Here is a 13571-nt window from a genome sequence, read left to right as displayed (position 1 = left end):
CCTCCCTTGGGTTGCTGCGTGTCAGCGGCCACCCAGCGGGGATGGGGGCACGTCTGGGGCTCCCCGGGACCCTGGTGCTCAGCTCTCAAGCCCGCGCCTGCCTTCCTTGCAGCATGATTGGGCTGATGCTGGGAACCTGCATCGCCTTCTATGTTGTGATTGGCGACTTGGGGTCCAACTTCTTTGCTCGGCTGTTTGGGTTTCAGGTAAGGACATCTGCACGTGCGTTGGAAGGCCTGTGGCCGCTTGCATGGCAGCCCAGGGACACTCCTTAAGTCCACATCTCTGACGGGTAGTGGGAGGGGGGCCGAGACCAGCATGCTGTGTGGTGAAGGGCCTTGGGTCAGTTCCGGGGCTCCGGGTGGGAACCCCGGGGACTAACTGGGGCGACGCCTGGCGCTCCCTGCAGGTCACGGGCGCCTCGCGCATGCTCCTGCTCTTCGCGGTGTCCCTGTGCGTCGTGCTGCCGCTCAGCCTGCAGAGGAACGTGATGGCCTCCGTCCAGTCCTTCAGCGCCATGGCCCTCATCTTCTACGCCGTGTTCATGTGCGTGGTGAGTGCTGGGCTGCCAGCCGCCTTCCAAGGATGACAGGACGGTGATGCAGAATCGTCCACAGGGGCGTGGTGGATAGACAGGGCCGGCAGGGGAGGGGAGGCCTCCAGGGCAGGGAGTGAAAGTGTGATGCTCCTCAGTTCACGAAAGACCTTTCACGTGGGGTTTGTGGCCAGGAGTCAGGAGGCCAGCCTTTTGTCACAAGGGGGCGAGCAGCTGTTTTCCAGTGAGTGTTTATCACAGGCTGGGGGTGGGATACAGCGTGGAGTTGGCGCTCAGGGTGCCCCTTTCCTCCCAAGCCCGGGAGGCCCTCAGTGGGAGCCCCTGGGCCTGAGCCCCTGATCAGACCTGCGGGAGCAGAACGTGAGAATCTGTGCAGTGGGCTTTCCTTAGAAGACCGAGCACCCGGCGGTGTTCCCAGCGTCCCTTGGCTGTGAGGGCCAGCCCAGTGACCATTCCCCTCCTTTCCAGACAGCCCTGTCCTTGATGGGTTTGTCGTCTTTTAAATCATGTCCGTGCAGGACTGGCAAGGACCTGCCAGGTTGGGGGACTGTCCTGTCCCGGAGGCGACTGGGGCCCACCAAGTGGGCCTCGTTGCTTACCGTCTGCGCTAAGCAGCCCTGGACAGGCAGCTGCCCCCGATGTCAGGAGGCCCTGCAGCATGTGCTTCTCTGGGCAGCACCCGGCCAGCTTGCAGCACAGCAGAGGGCAGCGGCCCCGGGACCATGCACCACCCCCGGCCCCTCCAGCTGGTGGCACCAGGTGGCACTGTGCCAGAGGCTGCAGGCTGTCTCTTTCCCACTGTGGTGCAGGCAGCATCCATTCTTTGCCTGGCCCTGGCCCGAGTCCCACCTGTGTCTGCTGTCTGGTGCCAAGCTCCGCTTTCTTCTCCTCACAGATCATGCTCTCCTCCCTCAAGCACGGCCTCTTTGGTGGGCAGTGGCTGCGGCGAGTCAGCTACATCCGCTGGGAGGGTGTCTTCCGCTGCATCCCCATCTTTGGCATGTCCTTTGCCTGCCAGTCGTAAGTACTGCCTGCTCCCAGGGCCCCGGGTGTGAGTGTGTTATGAGGTGGGGCTATGCTCCTGGGAGAGGGAAGCACTGTTTCGTTCAGTGGTTGATCCAGGCCACGAGGGGTAATGTGTTCTTCACCGTGGCCTTCCTGCTTTGGGTTCAGGGTGGGAGTTAGATGTTTAGTGAGGGAGAAATCGACTTTATTCCCAAGATGTGTTGCCGGCACGTTGGTGAGAGCGCCGAGTTTGCCAAATCCCCCACGAGTAGAGTTGGCTGTGGGGAACACAGAACAGCCCCAAACCATCTGACTCACAGAGTCCCGAGCATTTTGCCAGAATTTAGCTGTTCGTGTGAGAATATTTAAGAGGAAATTGCACAAACATTGACTTCAGACTGCCGCTGGGATGCTTTCAGAGGCCTGTGTGTGTATGTGCGCGTGCATGTGAGCAGGCGTGCGCTCTCTGGCACGCAGGGCTTTGTAAATGCAGAGCAGCTATTTCCTTAATTCCAGTAGCCTTATCTTCTCTACCAAATGACAGGAGCCTGTGATTCATGCCCAGTCAGGTGGTAACCCGCTCAAAAGAGAGGCATAAATCCGGCGGGGATAGGAAGGGACCATCGGTGGTGGGGGGCTGGCAGAGCAGCCCCCCACAACTCTACGGGCATCAACTGTGCCAGTCGTAAACTAATGTGACAGATGAGACTGTTCAGACTGCTGTGTTTACACCCACACGCGAGATCCAAATCGTGGTTTCCCACTTCTCGTCTCTCTTGGCAGCTTGGTTTCCACCAGAACACTCTCCACTCTTGCTGTTTAATGTCCCCGTTACAATCAGTGACAGAAGTTACATCCTTTTGCCATGTACCTAGTTACCGGTTGTCCTTTTTGTCTGAGTTTGCTTCTTTGAAAATAAACCCTGGTCGGGCTTTTGGTGGTGGCTGCTCTGTAGTCAGGCACGTCTGCTGGGTTTGGTTCTCAGGTGGAGTTATGGGTTCCGGAGGGGTTGTCAGCACATGTCCCGTCTGCTGCTCATGGAGGGCATGGGGCCTGCAGAGGCACTCACGTTCCCTAGGGAGCGGTGCTGAGGGGTCCAGAGCCGGGGGCATCCAAGGGCAGAGACGGCTCTTCCCTCCCCTGCAAGTCTGCCCCAGAGCACGTGTGGGGCGGGGGCCCTGCTGCTCTTGCCGGGTGACCACGGGCCCGGCTGTGTGGCTGGTCTCCCCGTCCTGGACGGGCCGGGCCTCCGCTGTGCCCTCACTGTGTGGCCCTTTCTGGTCCGACTTCGCAGTAAATGAGTACGTGGTGGTGCAGGACCGCTTGGCCCTGCGGCCCAGAGAAGCGCGGAGAGAGCACTGAGCACGTGGAGGCCCAGGCTGTGCAGGGAGACAGGCGGACTCCTCTGACTCAGGTAAACTGAGTCACAGGGCTGCTCAGCGAGGTGGGCAAGTGCTCTGTGGGTGCTGGGTTGGCCCACCACGGGGGTCTGGCTGCCACCATCAGGGGTCCTTGGGACCCAGGCAGGATGGGAGCAAGGCGGGGACCGTGGTCGTTCCACACGCATCCATCCCCACTTTCAGGGCACAGCCCCCTCCCCTCAGTGTCAGCGGCTCTTGGGCAGGGACTTCTCCCTGTGTGTGCTGGGGGCTGGGGTGAGACGCCCTTGTCCCGAGATCTGGTGCTGGGGCTCCCTGGCATGGACCCCACTCTGATCCAAGGAGCTGGTCAGCACCCAGATGATGGTGCCAGTTCCCCTGCAGGTCCTCTGCCGCCTCCCTGGGCTGCATGGGCGTGTGGCCACCCGCTGCCCTCTGCCGGGCCGAGGTGAGGACAGCTGTCTGCTGTGACCCCTGCCCACTGGGGGTAGCTGATGGGATGGTGTGCAGGGCCGGGGGACGGTGCCAGCTTCTGCCGGCCAGGCCTCCCCCATCCTCATCCTTGTCGTTTACTGTTAATAACGTTAGCGGGTCCTCTTTGTTCTCCTTTCACTTTTTTTTAAGGCGGTTTTGGGATTTGGCTCCACTGACTATTGTGGTTTCATTTATGTCCTGACGCGCCCCCTCCCGGCCTCCCGCGTGGCGTGACCGCTGGCCCCGTCTCCCTTGGTGCTGAGCCTCAGCCTTCAGCATAGCGTCACCCTGCTTTCTCCTCTCAGGGCTGCACAGGAGACCCCCGTCCCCCCCCCCCCCCCGCCCCTTCCTGTTTGCCTCCGTGGGGCCCACGTCTCGCAGGTGCAGGGTCCCTGCCTGCTGTTTGCAGAGAGCCTGCATGGACGCATCCCTCCCAGGCCTGGCGGCACTGCCCTGCTGGCTGTGGGCCGTGGGACTGAAGCCACTCTTCCCGTCGCAGAGCTGGGTCCACGCCGGCTCTGAGCCCCTCGCTGAGGCGCTGAGATGGGCAGGCAGCCCGGCTTGTTTGTTTAACTTTCCATTCTTTTGACAGCGATGCTCTGAACCGCTTCCTGCTTCCCCTGTAAACACGGGGTGCTTCAGCCCAGCCCGGAGCGGTCACGCTCCTGCTGCAGTGGAACAAACGGCCTTTCATCCTGTGGCACTTCTGAAATGTTTACAGAGATCACGTTCAGGGAGGGCTCTGAGTACTGTCTGTAGTATTGTGAGAGCTCGGCCTCGGCTCCAGTGGTGGCCAGCGTGGTGGGAAGGCAGGTGTTGGAGACTCGGCTGGGGCTCCGGGGGAGGTGTCTGTCTCTGGAATCGGCTCCGTGAAGTCGCTCGTTTCTATACAGCCAGGTCCTGCCCACCTATGACAGCCTGGATGAGCCATCAGTGAAAGCCATGAGCTCCATCTTCGCCTCCTCCCTCAATGTGGTCACCACCTTCTATGTCATGGTAGGAACCCTTTCACACCCCACCCCCTTGCACAGTTCCTCCAGTCCCCCAGCGCAGGCCTGCCCTCTCTCCTTCCCATCCCAATGCCCGCTCAGCTCCAGGGCCACCTGTGAGCCTGCTCCCCAGGTGGTGGTGTTGTCCCCATCCCGGGAGGAGCGTGGGTGCCTCAGTGCAGGGCCTGGAGCCTCCCCAAGAGCTCTACTGATGTGCTGTAGGAAGATGGTCCATCAGTGAGAAGTGGGAGACAGTGAAATAGCAGAGAAAGGATATCACAGGTTCCAGCCCACAGATGCAGATACAGTTCATGTTTGGGGAGATTTTCCCTCCAGTCTTCTTAATTCTCCTCTTCGTTGTTGTTTTTTTTTTCCCCGGTACGCGGGCCTCCCACTGCTGTGGGCTCTCCCGTTGCGGAGCACAGGCTCCGGACGCGCAGGCTCAGCGGCCATGGCTCACAGGCCCAGCCGCTCCACGGCGTGTGGGATCCTCCCGGACCGGGGCACGAACCCGTGTCCCCTGCATCGGCAGGCGGACTCTCAACCACTGCGCCACCAGGGGAGCCCCTTCGTTGTTTTTTTACATGGCAAATAGAGATATAAATTCACTGAGAGTCTGGCTTGTTTCCCTGAACTTTGTGGTTCCACCGTGCTTGTTGGTTTTTACAAATGGTCCGTCAGATTGTTGTCCACGCTGAGCCTGAGTTCGTGGGGACCTTGATTTACCCCGTGGTTTGGGTTTTGAGCCAGATTAAGTCCAGCCCCTCTGCGGGGCTCATGGGGCATTCCGATGCTCCCTTTCCATGCAGGCAGCTCCCTTCTCTTGGTGCCCTGTTGTCCAAGTGGGGAGAAGCCACATCGGACTCTCACCTTTAGACCTGCAGCCTCTGCTTGTCAAGGAGGTTGTTTACGAGCCAGGAGCTGGGGGGCCTTGGTCTTGCTGCAGCTGCTCGTGATGAGGCTCACGGCTGTTCCGGGGAGGGTGCGCCCCTCTCACCACATGCCCCCTCCATCCCTCTGTCGTCCCCCTGCAGGTGGGCTTCTTCGGCTACGTGAGCTTCACCGAGGCCACCGCGGGCAACGTGCTCATGCATTTCCCTTCCAACCTGGTGACCGAGATGATCCGTGTGGGCTTCATGATGTCCGTGGCCGTAGGCTTCCCCATGATGATCCTGCCCTGCAGACAGGCCTTGAACACGCTGCTTTTCGAGCAGCAGGTAAGGTGTTCAGGGCCCCTTGGACGGCGTTCTGCCCGAAATTGTCTCTGTCCTGGTCTCAGTTATGTTGTCCTCAAGTGGCTTTTGCTAGTTCTTTATTTTCCTGGGTGGTAGTAGGAAGAGTTTTTCCTAGTTAAAAATTAAAAACTCCAATTAAAATGAAATCTTTTAATAGGGATCTTTTTTTTTAACCAACTTTGGAGAACAGAGCCCCAGATCAATCGGGTCGATCCCAGCAGGAGATGTGGAGTCAGGCCCAGTGTCCAAGCAGGTTAGGCTCGTGTCCTGTAACTTCCCTGCTGTCCCCCACATCGGAGAAGTAGCAGGAAATCAGGGGCTTGCTTCAGCACAACCCTGTGGGAGAGGAGTGGTTGGGAACTCAGAAGAGCTGGTTTAACCGACAGGAGCTGATAATGGCTGGCCGGGTGGGCAGATGAACGCTGGGCTCAGGCCACCATTCTCTTTACATTTGTGTAAGGGAAAGTTTTGATAATTTGACAAAGGACGTCTGAACCTTGAGAGAGGCTGAGTTTTGTTTGCTGTCGTGTGTGTAGGCCCAGCGCCATGTAGTCCTGTGTAAGCAGTTTTCCAAATGTACAGTGGGAACCCACATTCCCCTGGCTCTCTAACTCCTGCCCAGTTGACAACAAGAGGTACAAGTGTGGTAGCTCGTGCCCAAGGGCAAGGGCATGGGGTTGGCCCTGTCTCTCTGCGGTGGTTCTTGTGTTCCTGCCCAAGTCCTTGAGCCTGGTCTGTGGCGTCAGCCAGGACTCCTGGTGGCCACTTGAACCGCTTAGGCCATGGTGGCGGGGAGGGGAGAGTCTGGTAGGCAGACGGGATGGGTGGCTGCCTAGGCCTCCAGGACAGCCGGAACCGGGCTCGTCCATGTGGCTTGGCGCATGGTTGAGGCAGCCTCCCACAGATTCTGCCACCAGGGACAACACCTTGCGGCAGAGCTCCAGTCCTGAAGAACTGGCTGCCTGCCCCACCCCTGTTAGCTGTTCAGGTACCTGGGCACCAAGCAAGGCTCTGTCCCCTGGGGGGGCGCGGCAGGCTAGCTTATGCGGCCATGGGGTCCTCTGATGCAAACATGTACTTCATATCTGAACAGCATTTGTGTTTCTGTAAATAACATGTTTTTGTGATTTTTTAAATTAGAAAATCAGTAGCGATATTAAAGGAAACGTTAATTCAAGTGGAAAACTTACCTGCATGCCTCCATCCTCATTCGAATGACCCGTTCTGCTTCCCTTGGCGTTTGTGTGCATCTCTTTGCAGATTTCCTCTCGCTGTGTTTTCTCCCGTCTTTAGTCCATGTGTATCCATAGAAACCCCCAGCATCACTAAGCCCTTGCTCTCACTTCCTGTTCATTGCTGGTCTTTCACCCTTGACCTGTCACGGGTGACTCTCGTGACCCCCTTCCTGCATGTAGCTGCCCATTTCTTCTTCTCCTCTTGGAGTGTTTCTTGGGTAAATTTCTGTAGGTTTCTGAGTCAGAGGGTGTAGACCTAACAACCTCCCTCACTAGTCTGTCCTAAGAAAGCTGCCTGTGCAAGTCAATTCTGGATATTGGGTACCTCCAAACTGTAGTTCTGGAAGGGTCTGAAGCTTCACTTGAGTGCTGTTTTCCTAGCCCAGCAATAGTAATCATGGCTAGCTCCTCCTGTGTGCACAGCACTGTTCTAGAAGCTTCACTCCCATCACCTCCTTTGGTCCTCACCACAGCCTGATGAGGTGCTTCTGGTGCCCCTGTGCCTATGGATGTGGAGGTGAGGCCAGAGGTGGTCTCTTTGGCTTGATTACAGCATGTAATAACTTGACTTGTCCCCTTGTCTTCTTCCTGGACGCGCCTGCTGGAGACGAGGATGGCGCAGCCGAGCGTGTCTGCGTGCATGGGGAGCCCACTGCACCCTGAAACCCACTGCGTGTCACTGTGAACTGGGGATGTGTTCTGTTTCCCGTGCTATGCAGTATTTTAAAAAATCTCTCTCACGGCATTGCTCTAAAAGGAGAACAGAAGGATTTGTTCTTCATATCTCAGAACGAAGCTGTTACTTACCACCGTAGCTGCTGTGAGGAGCAGGCTGGACCTTCCTGGGGTCCGCAGTTCTGGTTGCAGGTTCACGTGCAGGCACATCTGCCTGTGCCCAGAGTGCTCGCCTGCCACCTCCCGGGCAGACCTACCTGGGGTGTTGGCAGAGCCCTTTAAGGACTTGCTCACTGCAGGGTGGAGAGGAAATTGGTCATTTCAGAACCTTGTTTTTATTTTCTTTCATGTAGCAAAAAGACGGGACCTTTGCCGCTGGAGGCTACATGCCGCCCCTGCGGTTTAAAGCCCTCACCCTCTCGGTTGTGTTTGGAACCATGGTCGGTGGAATCATGATCCCAAATGGTAAGTGGGGCTGCTGCAGCGGCTGGCCTCCTGCTGGCCTGTTCTGCCCCGTGCCCCCTTCCTGCTGTTGTGCGCCCCTGCCTCAAGTCTCGGTGTTCAGCCAAGACGCTCAGAATCTCACCACCGTCCTCTCTGGTCAAAAAAAAAGTCTAGAGACTCTTGGGCGCTTTTTTCTTTGGCTCCCTGAGAAAGGCTTGGGAGAAAAGGCCGTAGCTTGATGTGACCGCAAACACGTGGGTGGGAGCTGCGATGCGGGGTCCCCGCCTGATGTGTGAAGTTAGTGGTTATAAAGAAGCTCCTGACTGCTGACTCCCGATTTCGTTGACACGTCACCCAGGGAAAAGGGAAGGGCCCTGGGCAAGATTTCTGTTGTCCGATGTCCTGCTGCCGCACAGACAGAGCTCACTGTCCTCAGACATCGAGTGGGCCCCGCATGCCCTCCAGGGAGCGACCCCCAGGCCCCACACTCCAGGCTCCCAGCTTCCCCACGCAACCAGGACAGGCCCTGCTCAGTCACTCGCTGGGCAGCAGGTGGGGTGATGTAAGATGATCCGGCCCAGAAGCCCCCGCTGGCCGCCCGGATGCTCCGCGAGGAGCCGTAACAGCGTTGTGGACCCAGCATGGGGAGGGCAGTGCTGTTAGCCTCACCTCACTGGCGAGGAAGCTGAGGTGCAGAGTGGAGGGGACTTGCCTGAGGCGCCTGGCCCGACGCTGTCAGATCGGACACCCTAAGGGTCCTTGCGGGCACAGAAGGCTGTGCCCTGCTCCTCGCTGCTGTCCGGCGGCACGCGTAGATGCGCCTTAGTGGCAAGGCTGCTCACCCTGCTCGCTGGAAGCTCACCCCTCCCTGTCACTCTTGTTCCCAGTGGAGACAGTCCTGGGCCTCACGGGCGCCACGATGGGAAGCCTCATCTGCTTCATCTGCCCGGCGCTGGTCTACAAGAAGATCCATAAGAACACCCTCTCTTCCCAGGTGCGTGCTGCGCAGCGCTCTCAGCCCCACTCAGGGCGGGTCTGGGTCGCGGAGAGCAGGAGGCGGTGTTCTCTGAAGTTCCTGTGAACTCGTTGTGTTTCTTAGCACAAAAGGATCGTGGTCCTGTAGGTCTGAGAAACGTGGGCTTAAGCCAGGGTGAGCAGCCTTGCACCGCAGGGCCGCCGAGCCGAGCTGCTGACCACGCTTATCTGAGCATTGAGTGCTGAACCGCTTTCCCCCGCCTGTCTGTACAGTGACCGGATTATCTGTGTGCGCCACACGCTCACGTCTCCATCCCCTCCTGAGGACATCCGTACTGTCTCGCTGGGGACTGTCTTGTTGGTGTCACCTCTCCAGTCTTTCACTGTTACCGACAGTGCCAGGGTGACTATCTGTGCCCACGAGCGTTTCTGTATATTTGAGAAAGCACCCATAGGAAGCTCTGTGGACCCCGGGATCCCTATGTCAGGAGTGGGAGCAAAGCCCCCAAGGGCCCGTGTGCAGGTCAGCGCTGCTGCTTAGCAGCCAAGCTCTGCCTCTCGCCTCCGTCAGCCCGAGGATGGTGGCAAGTCTCGGCTGCTCTGGAGTGAAGGTGAGCGTTTCTCTTTCCATGAACTGTCCGTGCTTTTTGCTCACCTTTAATGGAGTTGTTGAGCTTTTTCTTATCAGTTGATTTTGGTAAATTTTTTAGGAGTGTAGTATACATATGGCAAAACACATAATTCTCAGGTACAGCTTGATACATGTCGGCTATGTTCCACACCTGGAACCACCTCCAGGCCAGATACAGAACATTCCAGCACTTGAAGCTTCCCTGGGGCGCCCCACAGTCTTTCCTCCACTAAGGTTACTGCCTGTCTGTCTTCTAACATTTTGGAATAATTTTGCCTGCCTTTCAAGTTAGTACAAATGGAGTCTCACAGGAAGTGTCGGCGTGTGTCTAGCCTCCTTACTCAGCATCATGCCTGAGTTCCTCCGCGTTACTGCCAGGGTGGCCAGGGGTGGTTTGCCCGTCTTCCCTGCCATGTGATCCTCCACTGTAGGAATCTACAGTCACCCAGAGCAGGGTGTCCTGGACGGGCTGTTCTGCACGTCTCTCCTGGTGCAGCGTGTGTGCACTTTTGTTGGTTATTCACCTAGGTGCGGAATTGTTGGGTCCTGAGGTTATGTCTGTCCAATTTTAGTAGATTTTGCCAGACTTCTTCCAGCTTTCCAAAGTGGTCCTCAGGCACCATATTGGAATTTTAGTTGCTTTAACATCCACTGTCCCTTTGTTAGATTCTAGCCCTTCCGATGGGCGTGTAGCAGTACCTCATTTGGGTTTTAATTTGCAATTTCCAGGTGACTGTTGAGCACCTTTTCATACTCTTGTTAGCCGTGTGGGTGTCTTCTTTGTGAACGCCTTTCAAGTCTTGCCCATTTTTTAACTATTGGGTTATTTTTTTCTTATTGATTTGTAGAGGTTTGTAAAAGATTCTAGATATAAGACTTTTTTCAGAAGTATATATTACAAATGTTTTGTCTCATTCTTGGCTGCCTTTTCACTTTCTAAATGACACCTTCTGATCAACAGATGTTTGTAATTTCAGTGTAGTTCAGTTTTTTGAGTTTTTCTTTTGCTGTGTGCTTTTTATGTACTACTTAGGAAATTTTGCTTATCCCCAGGTCCTGAAGACAGTCTACTCTGTCATACTGTAGAAGCCTTGTATTTTCTCTTTCACATTTAGATCTACTTCCCATCTGGAACGCTTGGTGTGTGGCAGGGGTCAGGGGTCATGTTCTGTGTGACTCTCGAGTTGAGCAGCAACCCCTTGCCCCAGTGTTGCCGGGCACCGTTGTCATCAGTCACCTGTGTACGTGTGAGGCTGGGAACTCCCATTCACTGGTCTGTCGGTCTCTCCCACACTAGCGCTACCCTGTGTTGGTTGCTAAGGCTTTGTAGGGAGTTTTGATGCTGGCTGCTTTAAAGATGGCCTTTCCTATTGTTGGCTGTTTGCATTTCCAACTCAATTTTATATTTTTTAATTTTTAAAATTTTTTGACTGCACCATGCAGCATGTGGGATCTTAGTTCCCCGACCAGGGATGGAACCCGTGCCCTCTGCAGTGAAAGTGCAGGGTCTTAACCGCTGGACCACCAGGGACGTCCCCCAAGTCAGTTTTAGAAGTGGCTTCTCAGCTGTTGGCATTTGACTGGGATTGCATCAAACTATAGATTGAAGACTTGACATCATCATTCATTTTGCAACTTTTCCTAATTTCCATCCTTATTTCTTTTTTCTTTTTTTTTTCTTTTTTCTGTGATACGCGGGCCTCTCACTGTTGTGGCCTCTCCCGTTGCGGAGCACCCGCTCCGTACGCGCAGGCTCAGCGGCCATGGCTCACGGGCCCAGCCGCTCCGCGGCATGTGGGATCTTCCCAGACCGGGGCACGAACCCGTGTCCCCTGCATTGGCAGGCGGACTCTCAACCACTGCGCCACCAGGGAAGCCCCATCCTTATTTCTTATTTCACCACTGGCTTCTTTATTTATTTATGTATTTTTAATGCTAATAATATAAAATTTTAACTTTTTCTCTAACAGCAAAATCGCAAACAGAAAAAACACTGTAACGAGTTGTGAGAGAGACCACAGAAAAAAGGGAAAACATTCTAGTACTTTTAATGGTACTGTTTACCTGATTTTTGGATAAAAGGCCACACATCTTCATTTTGCACTGGGTCCTACATATTAGGTTATATTAGCTCTGCTTTTGACTGCTGTGCTCCTCCTGAGGCAGACCTCAAACCTTTCCTTTTCGGAACCCCCTTCTGTCTGCAGCCCTTTGGGGACTCTAGCTGATTGTCACCAGTAGCTTCTTTAGATTTCCAAACTTTGGGGGATTTTCCAGGACTCTCTTTTATTGATTTCGAGCACAGTCCCAGTGTGATTCGAGAACACGAGCTGAAGAACTTCAGTCCTTTGACATTTCTTGGGGCCCAGCAGATGGTCTATTCTGATGGCTGTTTAGCTGTCTGTAGAGTCTGCAGTTGTTGGATGCAGTATGCATCCAACATGTGGTTGAGTTGAGTTTAGTAACTGTGATTTTTTAGATTTTACATATTCTTACTGATTTTTTAATCTTCTTGTGTATCAGTTATGAAGAAGGTATGACAGTTCCCACTTTAATCATAGGCTTATTTGTCTTGTTACATCAATTTTTGCTTTTTGTTTTGAAGCTATGTTATTAGGAGCGTACAGTTTTAAAATGGCTATATTTTATTAAACTGACCCTTTTGGTTGTGAAATGTCCCTTTTTATCTTTGGAAATGCTTCTCTCCTTATAGGCAGCCCTGTCTGAACAGTGTAGCTAATCCAGCTTTATTTGGGGTTTATATTTGCACAATATTGTTTTTATTATCCTTTCTCTTTTGATCTCTCTATGCCTTTATATTTAAGGTATGTCTCGGGTAAGAGCATTTAGTTGGCTTTTGTTTTGTTTTGTTTTGATCCATCCTGATAATAGGAGTATTTAAGACTATTTACAGTTAATAAAATTACTGATTTGGGGGGATTAAAGCTTCCGTCTTACTCTTTGTTTTTTATTTGTCCCATATGTTCTTTTTTCTGTTTCTTTTTTGCTTGCTGCCTTTTGGATAAATCAAGCATCTTAAGTATTTATTGTCTGTTCTTCTATTAGCTGTTGTACATTTCTGTTCTACTAGTGGTTATACAAGGCAGTTTAATATGAATCCTTGGCTTATTAGAGTTGACCATAAGTTAGTTTTTTTTGACTGTTTCCCAGATGAGGCAACTATCCAATGATATTTTAACTCCATTTACCTTCCTCTGGCCTTCGGTGCTGTTGTTTTTATGTATTTTAATTTTACATATATTTTAAACACCACAAGACATCATTATTATTGTTCAAATAGTCAGTTTGTTTATATTGATCCTTTGCACCCTCTTGGTTTTCTGGGGCCTGGTCCTGTCCCCTGACATGCTTGGTACTTTGTGTAGGTGTATGTGAGAAATCGTGGAGGCTCTGGATGATGTTGTCCTCTGTCCAGCAGACGGAGAGGATGGGCAGAAGGCCTGTGTCCCCTTGAGGCCAATCTGTTTCAGGTTTGCCCTCACTCCTAGAGCGTAGCCCTTCCTGAGTCTCAATGCAGTCTCCCGCAGATTGCTAAATTATCTGCTTAGCTTTCATCCTCTTGGCAACTGCTCTCTGCACGACTCTGCCCAGCTGGTGGCTGGCACGTGCCTCAGGGGAGAACTGAACACAGAACGTGGGTGCGTCCTTGGAGGGTTCCTCTTCTCCAGGATTGTAGCCGCTCCGGTTCTGGCTGCTGGGGAGCCCTCACTTCTAATGCCTGGGGCCCAGTCTGTGTGACTGCAGGCTCCAGGGCTGCTCAGCACTGCTGACTGGGAAAAGCCTGGCCTGGTGGCCCCTCGGTGCTTATCTGTTCTCTGGAGTCTCTCACCCTTCAAGTCTTAGCTGCTGAGGTTGTTCACCAGTCTTCAGTTGGGGATTTTGGTGAGTTTTAGGAACTCCTTATAATATGAGGAAATTGGCCCATTGCCTGCCAAATTGCAAATGTTTTTCC

General features: G+C 54.0%; 1 protein-coding gene across 1 annotated transcript in view; it reads left to right on the top strand.

Moving 5' to 3' along the window:
• SLC38A10 (solute carrier family 38 member 10) overlaps window positions 1-13571 on the top strand; it is a 40951-nt gene that overhangs the window by 8953 nt on the left and 18427 nt on the right. Inside the window, exons 4-10 of the mRNA XM_065897933.1 lie at window positions 113-206; window positions 410-553; window positions 1452-1576; window positions 4308-4410; window positions 5438-5620; window positions 7902-8013; window positions 8880-8986. Coding sequence (XP_065754005.1) covers window positions 113-206; window positions 410-553; window positions 1452-1576; window positions 4308-4410; window positions 5438-5620; window positions 7902-8013; window positions 8880-8986 — 868 coding nt within the window. The remainder of the gene's footprint in view (window positions 1-112; window positions 207-409; window positions 554-1451; window positions 1577-4307; window positions 4411-5437; window positions 5621-7901; window positions 8014-8879; window positions 8987-13571) is intronic.

This window comes from Phocoena phocoena, chromosome 19 (genome assembly GCF_963924675.1).
Source record: "Phocoena phocoena chromosome 19, mPhoPho1.1, whole genome shotgun sequence".
NCBI lineage: Eukaryota > Metazoa > Chordata > Mammalia > Artiodactyla > Phocoenidae > Phocoena > Phocoena phocoena.
This window is presented reverse-complemented; position numbering and strand designations above follow the sequence as displayed.